We start from the raw sequence: 15,183 nt of genomic DNA, 5'->3' as shown, positions 1-15,183 counted from the left end.
GGCTCTAGGCCAATCTGTCGTGCCTTTGCGCTTGATTTGCCCAGAATGTCAGCAATTTCGTTGCTTGTAGGAACCCTTATAGAATCATTCCGTTGTTTGTCTGTCTGTCTGTTGTGTCAAGACCCGTCAAGGGACCGAGTCGTTGACCAAGTGTGGGTACCATAACACAGTGTTATAATTGATTGATCTATGGTAAATAAATTTTTTTTTCATTTTTTTTTTTTTTTTTTCAAGAATAATGAAATTTGCCAGGTATATAAGTCCCGCGAATTGTTAATGCGCGTGACCGCCATTTTAGTGACGTCAGCACTAGACTGAAGTTTCGAGCTGATGGTATATTTTTCTTTCGGCTTACGTCACAATGACGTCATTTCGATGTTAGTGAGACATGTTTCCAGCGCAATAGCAATTTGCGGGACTTATAGCACACTGCCTAAAGGGGAAAATCCTAAAACCTTGTGGTTAAATCTCAACTAGGCTCCACAAAAAAACACTAATATTAATTTTGGGCATAATTTTAATTATATTGCTTACTTAAATTAATAGTATACCTAATAATTGAACTATATCTATTCTTAACATACATCATATTTATTCATTACATAGTCCACACTTTAATATTATGAATGCTACAATGTCTGTCTGTCCGTCTGTTTTCGTTTCACAGCCCAGCTTCAGCAGTGTAACCAATTTGTACTAGCGCGATGATATATTGTATCCTAGAAGGCCGAAGAATCTTTAATCACGGAAAATCAAAGAGTTCCCACGGGATCTTTAAAAAACCAAAATACACGCGAACGCAGTCGCGGGCTTCATCTAGTACAAGTCTCATACAAGTCGATAATATACAGGATGTAACCAAAACGCTAACAAAAACTTGGCGCTATTGTTATACTACCTAAACACAATCCAATACCAGTAACTATTTACCACATTTTGTAGATTTAGCGATTTAGTATTTTTCAAATCCGCAATGTATAGCGTGCACAAGTCGGGTCAATGCCCCACTTGCGACGCGGCATTGACTCCAAGTGGCCTACTTACGCAACGTTCGTTGACCTCTAGCGTCAGTCAGATGTTTTATTTGCATTAGTTATATCGTGAACTTTTACAAAATATGGGATTTTTTTATAAAAGAATCGCGTTTTTAGGGTTCCGTACTTCAAAAGGAAAAACAGAACCCTTATAGGATCACTTTGTTGTCTGTCTATCTGTCGGTCTAATATAATATATCGTAAACTTTCACAAAATGTAGGAATTTTTATATATTTTTTCGCTTTCTTTTTTGTGGTATCATAATATTATCAGTAATCATCAGTACTTCTACCTGACTTCGTTTTTCCCAGCGTTCTGGTTACAACCTGTATAGCATCATAGCTATTTGAAACTGTTCTAGAATAGAATAGAAGACAACTAGTTTAGTTTACCACTGGTTCGGAATGGCGTTCATACCGAGAAGAACCAGCAAGTAACTCGGCGCGGCAAGTTAAACTTTACCAATATCTTTCTTGCAAAACATTCAAGGACATTTCTTCAACATCTTCCATATAAAACTTGAGCTATTCGGCATACGGAACTCTTACAAGATTTTGGAAACCCTAAATCCTCGCGGACGAAGTCAGAAGCATCATCATCACACCACTATCAACGAAACCAGGAAAACTTACATTGGTCTAAAAAATTCTCAGTGCTAGCCTGGGAGCTCAGAATTCTGTATCCTGAGCCTGGGAGTTTGAAAGTTGGGGGTCTCAACTGTTAACTCTGTGCCTTGGAGAGCACGTAAAGCCATCGGTCCTGCACCTGATCTTTCTCCGGTCGTGTTAGATTTTCGTCCCATCGGGTTATAAGAGTCAGTACCTAAATACAGAGTGCTCCAGTGTTTGTTCACACACTTGTGCACTATAATATATCCCGCGCAGTCTGCTAATCTCTATGGAGATTGGCTGCTGTGGCCAAATTCGGTTACATACAAAACCACCCTACTGGGAAAGCGATTTAGTGTACTAGTACGATGTCGTTTAGGTACGATGTAGGTTTTGGTCTATGGATTTCATAATTACTGCTATGTCCTCTTATATTAACCCGTAAACATCTTAAACTACATCGTCACACTTATCACCAGGTTATATCGAAATCCTGGACTAGACGAACAACATTTTGTTTTTTTTTTATTTTTTTGTAAAGAATATTAGCCATTTTAAATGACTAATATACCCCTTTCCTCTCCAACTAAGCGTCAAGCTTGTGCTAGGAGTAGGTACGACAATATTGCAACGGGCGGGGATTGAACGTCGACCTTTCGGTTTTCAGTCCACTCCTTTACCCGTTGAGCTATTGAGGCTCTATAATTACTGCTATATCCTCTTAGGTTAACCCGTAAACATCTTAAACTAAATCGTCATACTTATCGCCAGGTTATATCGCAATCCTGCACTAGACGAACAACATTTTGAATTATAATAAACTTCAATCGAAGATTTGATAACTAGTATTTATGTACAGTAGTTGTTATTATTGCAGGTCCTGGTTTCCCGATGGCTTCCGCTTCAGCCAGGGTGTCAGGCATCTTGCAGCCCAGGGTCTCCGGCTGCGTGAGCACCAGCACACCGGCGATGATGCCCATACCACCGAACAGCAACGAGGGGATGCCATGGTAATAGGTCATCTGGAAACGAAGCGGCAATTTTAAATGGATTTATATTTACTGTCGAAAGAGGGTCACTGTTGTATATATAGCAAATATTTGAAAAGAGCAACCGCCGAGTTTCTTGCTGGTTCTTCTCGGTAGGAAAGGCATTCCGAACCAGTGGTAGATGCATCCGACCATTCGTAAGTACTTGTAAAAGTTTATACGAATAAAAAAGATTTTTTTTTTTTTTTATAAGTGCTAATGCGCGTGGCCGCCATTTTAGTGACGTCAGCACTAGACTGAAGTTTCAAGCTGTGATATATTTTTACTTCAAATGACGTCAAAGTAAAACAAACTGGACGCTAGAGTTAGTTGACAGAAAGACAGTCAGACAGATAACGAAGTGATCCTATCATCATCATGATCAACCCATCGCCGCGCCGGCTCACTACAGAGCACGGGTCTCCTCTCAGAGTGAGAAGGGTTTTGGTCATAGTCTACCACGCTGGCCATGTGGACTTCACACACCTTTGAGAACATTATGGAGAACTCTCAGGCATGCAGGTTTCCTCACGATGTTTTCCTTCACCGTTAAAGCAAATGATATTTATAAATACTATCTGTCCCGGCTTACTCACGTGTGTAGTCGACGTTAGCCCGACTAGTTTCGAACCCATACGGGGTCCTTTTTCAAGGGAGTCCGTCCGCGCGCGCGCAAGTGATATTTAATTACTTAAAACGCACATAACTCCGAAAAGTTAGCGATGCGTACCCGGGATCGAACCCCCGACCTCCGATTAGGAGGCGGCCGTCCTAACCACTAGGCTATCACAGCTTACCTCAACAGGGTACGGAACCCTAAAAACTTACAAGTACTGGAGTCAAAGGTGCCGTGATGGCTCCAATCCGACCGATCATGGACGAGAAGCCGAGCAGCGTGTGGCGGAACTCCGTGGGGTACAGCTCCGACGTGTACAGGTACAGGGACAGCGCCACCACGGAGATGCCCAGCTTCCCCAGCAGGTACGTGATCAGCCGTGGAATCGTATAGCCTACAATTATTATAATAAAAATTATTAATTATTATTAACTAGCTGATGCCCGCGACTTCATACGCGTGGAATTAGATTTTTAAAAATCCCTTGGGAACTCTTTAATTTTCCGGGATAAAAAGTAGCCTATGTCCTTCCCCAGGATATAAGCTAACTCTGTACCAAATTTCATCGAAATCGGTCAAACTGTTGGGCCGTGAAAAGCTTGCAGACTGTCAGACAGACAGACAGACAGACACACTTTCGCGTTTATAATATTAGTATGGATTATTTCATTGTATATACCGTTGGCTTCCTATTAAATAAAATAAGAGATAGCAACAGTCACAAAACAAAATAATAATAAGAAGAAGAGAGACAGCAAATGAACTATCGCGTTGCTACTGCTGTCGCGTTGCTGTCGCTACTGCAACGTTTTACGTAATCACCCCGCAGATTTGTAGAGTCGTTGAGACCGACAAAATGCCATATAGGTATGAGTGACAGAGACACACTCTACAAAGCCGAAATGTCATTCATTAATTCCTGTCGCGTACTGTATAGATGCGTACCTACTCTTGACGTTGAATTGGGTATTTGACTCCAATATTTTATTACTTCATTATAAACTAGAATAAAAATAATGACGTAAACTGAAAAAACTAATTAAATCGATCAAATAATAAAAAAGTTTTAAGCATTTAAATATTTCTGATTAGACAGAGATAGCATAGACAGATATAGAAATGACGTCATTTTGACAAATGCCATAGTAGCTTCGTGCGGTTTCGTACAAATTTTCGTTTTGCGAGAAAGGGATAGAAGACCCTCCCACTCCAAAATTAAAATGCTTGTAGCCTGTAACTTTGTAAATCTTTGTTGGATTTTGATATTTTTTTCGGCGTAGGTACGTCATTATTTTCATCCTAGTTTATAATAAAGTAATAATACTTATCAAATTCAAAAGTAGTAAAATACTCAATTCTCTCTGTCATTAGACAAAACTTACCCAAAGGCACAAAGACAAAAACAATATTGCAAGCGGCACTAAAAAAGAAACCCGTAGAGACGGTAGCTCTTCGTCCAAATCTGTCCAGAACTAACGCCGCGATAAAGTAACCAGGGATCTCGATGAGGGCAGTCAAGATGAAGTTGAGGTGTTTGGTGTGAGAGAGACCCGTAGAGTTGATGGACAGTCCATAGAACACAAAGGTTGTAGTGATCCACCACACTGGGGTTGTGCACACCCTTCTAAGTAGAACTGGAGAGCGTATTATAGTGCGTACCAATCCAGGACTCTCTGCCTAAAAAATAAGTGGGTAATCAGTGGCGTGCACACTGCACAGTGTTTGAAGCCAGGGTAGGCATTAGTTAGGTAGGAACCTATTTACTGGCAGGTCATAATGAAAAATATGCTGAGCAACTGGGGTAAGCAGTGCATTTATGTCTCTATGACCTGTACGCCACTGGTGGTTATTAATTTTTTTTTTTTATATATAATGGTATAATGGTTTTAACAGCAACATAAACCAATATGAACATTTCATTGCAAAAAATATATAAGGTCGCCTTTTGTTTTTTTTTGTTTTTGTTTTTTTCTTGTTTTTTTTACCTATAATACGACCTACAATTACGCGGCCGAAGGGCCTAGTTAGATAAGAAAAGTCTAGCCCAGCACCAATTTCAAGCATATTTTATGTAGTCTAAAGGAAAAGGTGACTGACTGACTGATCTATCAACGCACAGCTCAAACTACTGGACGGATCGGGCTGAAATTTGGCACGCAGATAGCTATTATTAAGATTTTTGAAAATTCAACCTCTAAGGGGGTGAAATGGGGGTTTGAAATTTGTGTAGTCCCCGCGGATGAAGTCGCGAGCATAAGCGAATAATATAATATTATTACATAAAATATAAAATATTAACTTCTACTATGATATACATGATGCATTCTAATTAGTACCCTTATTATAAATGCGAAAATGTGTTTGTTTGTTGGTTTGTCCTTTAATCACGTCGCAACGGTGCAACGGATTGACGTGATTTTTTGTATGTGTAGATAAAGACCTGGAGAGTGACATACTTTTTATCCCGGAAAATCAAGGAGTTTAAACGGGATTTTTAATAAACCTAATTCCACGCGAACGAAGTCGCGGGCATCAGCTAGTTTGTTTTATATATGAGTGCTTTAATGCACTTGAAGTCAAGGTTTGGATTTGCATTTATCTGGAAACTTCCTTCAATGCAAGATTTCGATAAAAAAAACATATTACTTTACTAGCAGCTGATGACCGTGACTTCATCCGCGTGGCTTTTTTAAAAATCCCGTGGGAACTCTTTGATTGCGTTGCACCGTTGCGACGTGATTGAAGGACAAACTAAAAAACCAACAAACAAACTACGCAGCACAGACTACGGTCTATTTGGGCTGCAAACTGCTAACACCAGTCTCGGCTTTTTATCTAGTGCTTTGGTCTAAAAGTGTGGTGTAAATTATTCACTTTTCGTTTTGTCTAAATAAAAATAAATATAAAATATATATATATAAACACACTTTCGCATTTATAATAAGGGTACTGATAAATAAATAATAATGCTCACATTAATTGTTGTAGGCAAATCTGGTGTAGAACTCGTAAGCAAATCCAGAGACTTTTCACTGATATACGTTTTGTTTACTTTGGCAACTGTTTCCAAAATTTCTTTAGCCTCCGTGAATTTCTTTTTCGAGAGCAACCATCTCACGCTTTCCGTTAGCAACCAGTAATATGCGACGATAATGAAACACGGGATATGAATGACCATAATCATTGCACGCCATTCGGTGAACAGCCACGCCACGCTTCCCAGAAGCACTTCTCCTGTTGCAAACAGTGAGATTGAAGCTGCACTTGCGAGTACTCGATATTTTGGGCCAACAAGTTCTGCGACTGAAACAACAAAATATTTTGAGTAGGCAACCACTCATAAGTCTCGCAAATTGCTATTACGCTGGAACCGTATCTCATTAACATCGAAATGACGTCTTTTTGACGTCATTTTACGTATATTCAAGTAAAAATATACCATCAGCTCGAAACATCAGTCTAGTGCTGACGTCACTAAAATGGCGGCCACGCACATTAGCAATTTATTAGGGACTCATATTAATACCTGTAAGTTTACGTAATAGAACATGGAATAGTGCTGGATCGAAGAAACAGATTAAGTTTAAATCAAAGAGTAGGTATTTCAATTAACAAAATTACGGTTCACTAATGATTGACAAAAAACGTAAAACAAATGATCATATTTTCATCAAAAAACGTTTTCAAAAACTAATCAAATCACACAAAACAAATTACGCAAAACAAAAGAAACATTTGCCAAATAATCTAACTAACAAATGTTTTAATGTGGGTCCATTCTCGCCAGCCTCCTTTATTATTTAACCAAAAATTCGTTTTCCAAATTCGCGATTTTGCAAAATTCGTAATTGCATATGCAGATTTATGGTTAACAATAAAAACAAAAATAAAAAATAGCTCAAATATGTACACGATTGGCATTAATCAAATAACAGTGGGGCTCTTCTTAATAATTAAAACGCATAGTACAAAGTATTATTTAAGAAATATTTACCAAAAATATACGCTGAACTATATGCGCCGGCCCCAAAAGTAGTCTGCAGGAATTGAAGAAGCAAGTACATCGGGTACGTGACAGAGAAGGCTCGGATGGCTCCAAACAACCCCATATTGAAGACGCTGATGATGAGAGCTGTCCTTCGGCCGAAGCGATCCGAGATATAGCCCGTGACGGGCAAGGCGAACAGGGTCCCCAGGCTGTTCATGGTACCAGCTAGTGCTCGCATCCATTCTTGGCATCCAAGGTCGAACTACATAAAATAAAACTCTAAATATATAAAAGCAAAAGGTGACTGACTGACTGACTGATCTATCAACGCACAGCTCAAACTACTGGACGGATTGGGCTGATATGTAGGTAGTTATTATGACGTAGGCATCCGCTAAGAAAAAAATTTTGAAAATTCAACCTCTAAAGAAATAGGGGTTTGAAATTTGTGTAATCCACGCGAACGAAGTCGCGAGCATAAGCTAGTTAATCTCTAAATATATAAAAGGAAAAGGTGACTGACTGACTGACTGACTGATCTATTAAGGAACTCTTTAATTTTCCGGAATAAAAAGTAGCCTATATCCTTCCCCGGGATATAAGCTAACTCTGTACCAAATTTCATCAGAATCGGGTAAACGGTTGGGCCGTGAAAAGCTATCAGACAGACAGACATACAGACACACTTTCGCATTTATAATATTAGTATGGATATGGATAGTATGGATGAATCGCTGAATGTGTTGCTAAGCGCAAATCTCGAGAACAGCTGAACCGATTTCACTAATTCTTTTTTATGATAATTCCTTGAAGTACGTGGATGGGTCTTACGGAGAGAAAAAATTAAAAATTGTAAGTATTAAAAAAAACTACTGTTAGGCAGTACGAAGTTCGCCGGGTCAGCCAGTTACTAATAAATTAATGAACTTGTGGATACTAACTTCATATACGACTGTGTTATCCGTGGCGTAGACGAAACTGTCGCAAGGTATAGTTTTGGATTTGTTGAACAGAGTCGCAGGGCAGGACTCCAATGTCCCCATAGACTCTACGTCATTCACAGGGGCATACCTTTCACAACTTTTAACCCCTGTATCCGATTCTGGAGTCGAGTTTTTGATCCACTCACGATCAAATGTTTGTAATCTATACTCATCTTCACCACATTCAGGGATGCGACACCTAAAATATAAGATTTTTTCATTGAACAAGCAAAATGGCACCGACTCATTGGTCCTAAAATGTTTATTTAGCACCAATGCAACCTCAGTGACGTCTGACGTGGATTTCAAACGAGTCGTTCATTAGTATCTAAGAGGTGGCGCTGATTTATTTGGTTCCAAAACCGTGAAAAATTTTGTTCGCTTGGGTATGTATCTTGTCATTTATATCGATGGATTTTTTACTTATTTTTACATATTATATATTTTTATTCAGATACAAGTAAAGGATGATTTATGCTTCACCGTGCCGGGCACGAGCCTTGTACGAGTTTTCCGCGCTCCGTACGTGCCTATTACACCAAGTGTAATATGAACTTGTACGTGGCACGGCTCGTGCCCGCCACGTGTTGGCATGAATCATCCCTTAGTCCTTGACTGCACCCTTGGTAGGTGATGAATGCAGTCTAAGATGGAAGCGGGGTAACCTGGAAGGGGTAAAGCAGTTTTTATTAAACCCATGCGCCTTTGGTTTCTGCACAGCATCGTAACGGAACGGTTCTTGCATTTCACGACGGCGCGAGTGGATCATGCTTGTGATAATAAGGTGTCCTACTAAAATATGTGTGCGTTTGCCAGCGCTTGCTCGCGCCTGATTGGTCCGACATGCACGCACACATACGCAATGACCATGTATACAACGTAACCACAAGTAAAGTTCACTCGCCTTCGTGAACTGCAAGAACTCTTCAAAGCAACCACGATCCAATGTTCCCAGTTTCAATGTTGTTTTCGTAATAATGATGCATGCATGATTCCGTACTTCAAACTATCGTAAACAAGGTAAAATAAAAAATGCACTTACCAAAGTAATGAGAACTATTCAGAACGTGTGGAATAATTAAATTTTTATTATTTACCGGCAAAAATGGTTATGTATACTTAACTAGATACGTCCAGTAATGTCTACAATTAAGTACATTAATTATTATACAATAATGGCATAGTATTATTTAAAATTGAATATTTGAAACGAGCAACCGTCCAGTTTCTTTGTTCTGGTTCTTTTCGGTAGTAAAGGCATAACGAACCAATGGTACATTTTTTTGATGGTTCAAAAGCACTTGTAACAATAGCTGGTAATAATACAATAATATACTTATTATATACACTTATAAAGGACAATGCCAGAATTTCTATAGAACCGTTACCCATTTTATTATATTATATTTACATGTATGGTATAATTGCAGCATTTTGTTGCAGTTTCATCACTGATAACTAAACATAGGATCTAACACCTCTAGAACTTGCGGTTTTCATTAAATCTAAGATTAAGTCACATAATGAATCTAGGTTATATTGCAATTTACCTATAATATTATTGTGGAACTAATAAAAACATCCGCAAGTTTAAAATCACAATTTTTAATTTTTAAGTGGTTAATTAATACTATGATAATTATCATTAATTTACATTGTGTGTAATTTGTTGGGTCAGGATCTGCTATTCTCTTTGAATCTAAATATATAAAAGGAAAAGGTGACTGACTGACTGACTGACGGATCTATCAACGCACAGCTCAAACTACTGGACGGATCAGGTTGAAATTTGGCAGATAGCTATTATGACGGAGGCATCCGCTAAGAAAGGATATTTGAAAATTCAACCCCTAAGAGGGTAAAATAGGGGTTTGAAATTTGTGTAGTCCATGCGGACAAAGTCGCGAGCATAAGCTAGTGAATAATATTTCTATTTCTATTTTTATTTCTAAAAATAATTCCAATCATATCACCTGTGTGGTATCGCAGCCGCTGAGAATATGTACTCGTTCATCATACCACAAAGTATAATAGGCAAAGCTGCTAGCAGCATGTTCCTCATTTGGAACCATCCAAACTGGCCCAGTTCGGTGGACAAAACATCGTCAAGACCTAAAGGCTTCTGATATACACTTGTATCTTCCTCGCCTCCACTTGTTTTCACATTACTTTTCATTGTTCTCAAATCGAGATATAAACTTGGTTTTTGATACGGGTATAATAGCTCAACGGGTAAAGGAGAGGACTGAAAACCGAAAGGTCGACGGTTCAAACCCCGCCCGTTGCACTTTTGTCGTACCTACTCCTAGCACAAGCTTGACGCTTAGTTGGAGAGGAAAGGGGAATATTAGACATTTAACATGGCTAATAGGTATTCTTTATAAAAAAATCATTTTGTGAATTTTACTATTTTGGTATATTCTCTTTAATTTGTGTAAATATGTAATTTTTTATTTTCATTTAGATTTTATTATTAAGTTATATAAGTTAATTAGATAATAAAATAAGTGTTTTGCACAGTAGAAAAAATCCTATGTAATCCTAACTATGGGACTAACTTATGGGAAGGCACTGGCTCGCATGACACAGTTTTTACTTCTTTGGGAGCATGGTTAAAAATTTTTGTGCCAAATTTTTTTGCAAATAAAGTTTTATTTATAAGCGATACGTTATCTCATTTCGCGGATTCTTCTCATACTCATTTAAAGCCTACTTACTTATGCATTGAGACCACATTGTTTAAAACACAAGTGCAAAAATACACTTATCAGTGTTGACTTACTTATGTAGGTACAATATGCGGCAGAAATTAAGGCGCTAGGCGCAAAGAATCAAGTCAAAAACTACGAATTTGTTTGTTTTATTTTTTAATATAATATAAAAAATTAAAGATATTCTTTAGTTTACTAGAGCCAAAACACGATTGGCACATCTTGGCTCGATACAAAAAAATCGCGAAGTTTCCCCAAAATACGCATTTTTTTACACGACCGTTAGGAGAAAAACCAGTTTTATTTGATTGATACCAATTTCAATAAAATTTCGTATTTACGTTCAACGTAACGTAAATACGAAAGGTAAAGGTACCAGAGCACATAGAATTTTAAATGTAAATATTTATAAAAAGCGTGCAACTTTGCGCCCGGACGGCCCAGACTTTTCCATACATTTCACCTTTAGGATGAGATTTCGGCTTTGTAGAGCGTTGTCTCTGTCACTCATACCTATGTAACGTTTTTTCGGTCTCAAGGCCAGGGACAATGCTCCATAAGCCGCTATCACTTTCTAAAGGTCGATGTACATTATTTTCTGCCACGTACTGTACTGTCCCACAATAAATGTCTTGTGCGGAGTAATTTGTCAGTGAATATGATAATAGGCACATAATAAGCGCGAACATTCTAATTTTAAAAAACCGGCCAAGTGCGAGTCAGGCTCGCGCACCGAGGGTTCCGTACTACAGTCGTATTTCTCCAACATTTTGCACGATTCAAAAACTATGATGCATAAAAATAAATAAAAATCTGTTTTAAAATGCACAGGTGAAGCCGTTTCATATAAAGATACCCCACTTGATATTATACTTAGTTATCTTACTACGAAAATTGAAAATACTAATTTTTATTTCATGACCGCAATTTAATTTTTTGTGTGTGATATAACCACAAATTCACGGTTTTCAGATTATTCCCCTAATGTCTGCTATAAGACCTACCTACCTGCCAATTGTCATAATTCTAGGTCAACGGGATGTACCCTGTAGGTTTCTTGACAGACAGACAGATGGACAGACAGACAGACAAACAACACAGTCGTATGTTTTCGACATTTTGCACGATAAATCAAAAACTATTATGCATAAAAATAAATAAAAATTTGTTTTAGAATGTACAAGTAAATCCCTTTCACATGATACCCCACTTGATATAGTTATCTTATATTGAAAATGGAAAATACAAATTATTAGTTCATGACCACAATTTTTTTTGTGTGATGTAACCACAAATTCACGGTTTTCAGATTTTTCCCCCAATGTCTGCTATAAGAACTACCTACCTGCCAATTTTCATGATTCTAGGTCAACGGGAAGTAGGTACCCTGCAGGTTTCTTGTCAGACAGACAACAAAGTGATCCTATAAGGGTTCCGTTTTTCCTTTTGAGGTACGGAACTCTAAAAATCCAAAGAAGTACCTACCATGTATCGTGAGCCATAGTCACTATAGATATAAATAGATATAGGTAGTAGGTAGGTAGGAGTGAACGGTGTGACTGACTCAACTCACAATTATATTTTATACCATTATTATTTTTGCTTATTTACCTACATTTAATTAGAACGTCAGTGGCACTTTACAGTATTGGTTTTATGAATTAGACCAATAAACATAAAAAACCGGCCAAGTGCGAGTCAGGTTCGCGCACCGAGGGGCCCATACTACAGTCGTATTTTTTCGACATTTTGCACGATAAATCAAAAACTATGATGAAAATAAACAAAAATCTGTTTAAGAATGCACAGGTGAAGCACTTTCATATGATTTCATGGTTCTAGCTAGATTCTAGATCAATGGGAAGTACCCTGTAGGTTTCTTGACAGACAGACCGACAGACATTCCGTTTAATCTCAGAGACTATTTGTATTAGTGCTAGAAATCTGTAATTTGGCATGGGTATAATAATATTAATCACGCCGACAAAGTGGTAAAATAAAATTGTGATAAATATTTTTTTTAGGCTAGCTCCTCTACATGTAGTGGGCATGATTTTTTTTCCTCGTCTACCCCATAATGCGAGGTATTGTTGAATAGGTCTTTTGAAAATACTGTGGGTGTGGGAACATCATTTTTCGATTTCTAGATCTGTTTGTAAAATATGATGTTTTAAAGTGCTAATTTTTATTAGAGTCAAGTGCCCCCACCTTTTTCTGCCAAATGGTAGTAAATATATTATAGGAATGTGAAAAAATTCACAGCATTAGTATATATAATCAATTTTAAAGGAAAACTATCATGGCTAAGTTGTGACTACGGAACCCTGCACTACGCGTGACCCGACACGCACTTGGCCTGTTTTTTTTCATCATAACAATTTCAACCGTATATCAAAGTAAAAGAGCTCAGTTTAAGTTGATAAAAACACGTAGCCGCGCCTCGAACAACTCCACTCTGTGCCTTGACGCCTTAAGGTAGACTTAAGGTCAAGTCAAGTTTGATGCATTCACTCCACAGATATACACTCAGATATGCAACTAGCGTGGCCCCCTCAGTCCCTCTCGCTCAAGCAGAGGTACTTGCTTGTGAAATGTTATTCCTTCTATTTAACGTTCGCTTCGGCTATTGTAGCCTAGTTAGTATACTTAAACCCACCATTGCATATATTATAATAACTTCAAAATCAAAAAACAACAAAACAAATCAATTATTTCTTTTAAACACTTGAGTCAACATAACCTCACTTCACGTTGATTGTCAAGATCGCACAACCAAAGACATCTTGACAAACAAAAAAAATGGCCAGGGTGATAAGGCCAAAAACAATTATTTTGTCACGTTCTAATAAGAGCTTAAATGCATTTAGCTATCTCGTTTTAACAGTAAGAGTCACATTAGGGCTACTTCTAAAGGTATTTATTCTGAGACTTAAGGTCAAGTCAAGTTTGATGCATTCACTCAGTCACTGACACTAGTTAGTTAACTTGTACCACTTGTAATTCGTTAGACTCAACAAATTAGGTACCTACTTATTTGTAAATCTCACTTCTAAACTGAAACTTTTCGCTATTTATTCACACACTTGCCTTTACTTACTGACGTAATAGGAACTTTGTTGATAAGGTAAAATAGGCAAAAAATAAATTTTTAAGTACTGTTGTTAAACATCAAATTACGAGGCACGTAGGTATACGTGCTCACGGTTACGCTCTCCGTACCGAATTGCGCTGACAAATTCAGATACCAAATATTTCTACCAAAATCGACAGGTCCATTATTAGCTTAGTTTAGTAGTAGGTCCCTACTTTTTAGGGTTCCGTACCTCAAAAGGAAAACGGAACCCTTATAGGATCACTTTGTTGTCTGTCCGTCAAGAAACCTGCAGGGTACCTACTTCCCGTTGACCTAGAATCATGAAATTTGGCAGGTAGGTAGGTCTTATAGCAGACATTAGGGGAAAAATCTGAAATCCGTGAATTTGTGGTTACATAACACAAAAAAAATTGTGGTCATGAACTAATAATTAGTATTTTCCATTTTCAATATAAGATAACTATATAAAGTGGGGTTCCTATCATGTGAAAGGGCTTTACGTGTACATTCTAAAACAAATTTTTATTTATTTTTATTATTTTTAAAATGGTTAAAGTTAGTATAAGTAAAGATTAAAGTATGTAAATATTAAAGTAATAGTTAAAATTAATTTAAATTAATGTTAGCTTATAGATTAGATGTATAATAATTATAATAATATAGTTGATTGTTAGCGCAACCTATGTCGACGTAATTGTATACTTTTATAGTTTTAAGGCTAAAATTTGTACGCCTCACATAGGCATGAAATAGAGTGACATAAAAATTGTACCAACACCTTACATATACCTATTTCAACAAATAAATAGATTTTGATTTTGATTTTGATTTTGACATTTGGGTAAAAATCTGAAAACCGTGAATTTAGGGTTAGATCACACAAAAAAAAAATTGTGGTCATGAACTAATAATTAGTATTTTCAACTTTCGAAGTGAGTGACTTTATCAATTGGGGTATCATATAAAAGGTCTTCACCTGTACATTCTAAAACAAATTTTTATTTATTTTTATGCATAATAGTTTTTGATTTATCGTGCAAAATGTCGAAAAAATACGACTGTAGTACGGAACCCTCGGTGCGCGAGCCTTACTAGCACTTGGCCGGTTTTTTCTAAGCCG

General features: G+C 37.5%; 1 protein-coding gene across 6 annotated transcripts; it reads right to left on the bottom strand.

Moving 5' to 3' along the window:
- Positions 1-508: 508 nt before the first annotated feature.
- LOC117986726 (organic cation transporter protein-like) lies at positions 509-14,185 on the bottom strand. Of its 6 annotated transcripts, none has more exons than XM_069501735.1 (8): positions 14,067-14,185; positions 10,232-10,503; positions 8,217-8,457; positions 7,282-7,537; positions 6,262-6,590; positions 4,670-4,964; positions 3,500-3,681; positions 509-2,665 (listed from the first exon to the last, which is right to left on the bottom strand). In XM_069501735.1, the coding sequence occupies exons 2-8, from the start codon at positions 10,432-10,434 to the stop codon at positions 2,486-2,488; spliced, it is 1,686 nt and encodes a 561-aa protein (XP_069357836.1). In that variant the 5' UTR covers positions 10,435-10,503; positions 14,067-14,185; the 3' UTR covers positions 509-2,485. The 6 variants fall into 6 exon arrangements, with proteins under 6 accessions (XP_069357836.1, XP_069357837.1, XP_069357839.1 ...); XM_069501736.1 differs by having other exon boundaries at positions 14,071-14,184; XM_069501738.1 differs by having other exon boundaries at positions 14,126-14,184.
- Between the last annotated feature and the right edge of the window lie 998 nt (positions 14,186-15,183).

The sequence above is a fragment of the Maniola hyperantus genome, chromosome 11, assembly GCF_902806685.2.
Source record: "Maniola hyperantus chromosome 11, iAphHyp1.2, whole genome shotgun sequence".
NCBI lineage: Eukaryota > Metazoa > Arthropoda > Insecta > Lepidoptera > Nymphalidae > Maniola > Maniola hyperantus.
Note: the sequence above shows the minus strand (reverse complement) of the source record. Positions and strands in the feature narration are given on the sequence as shown.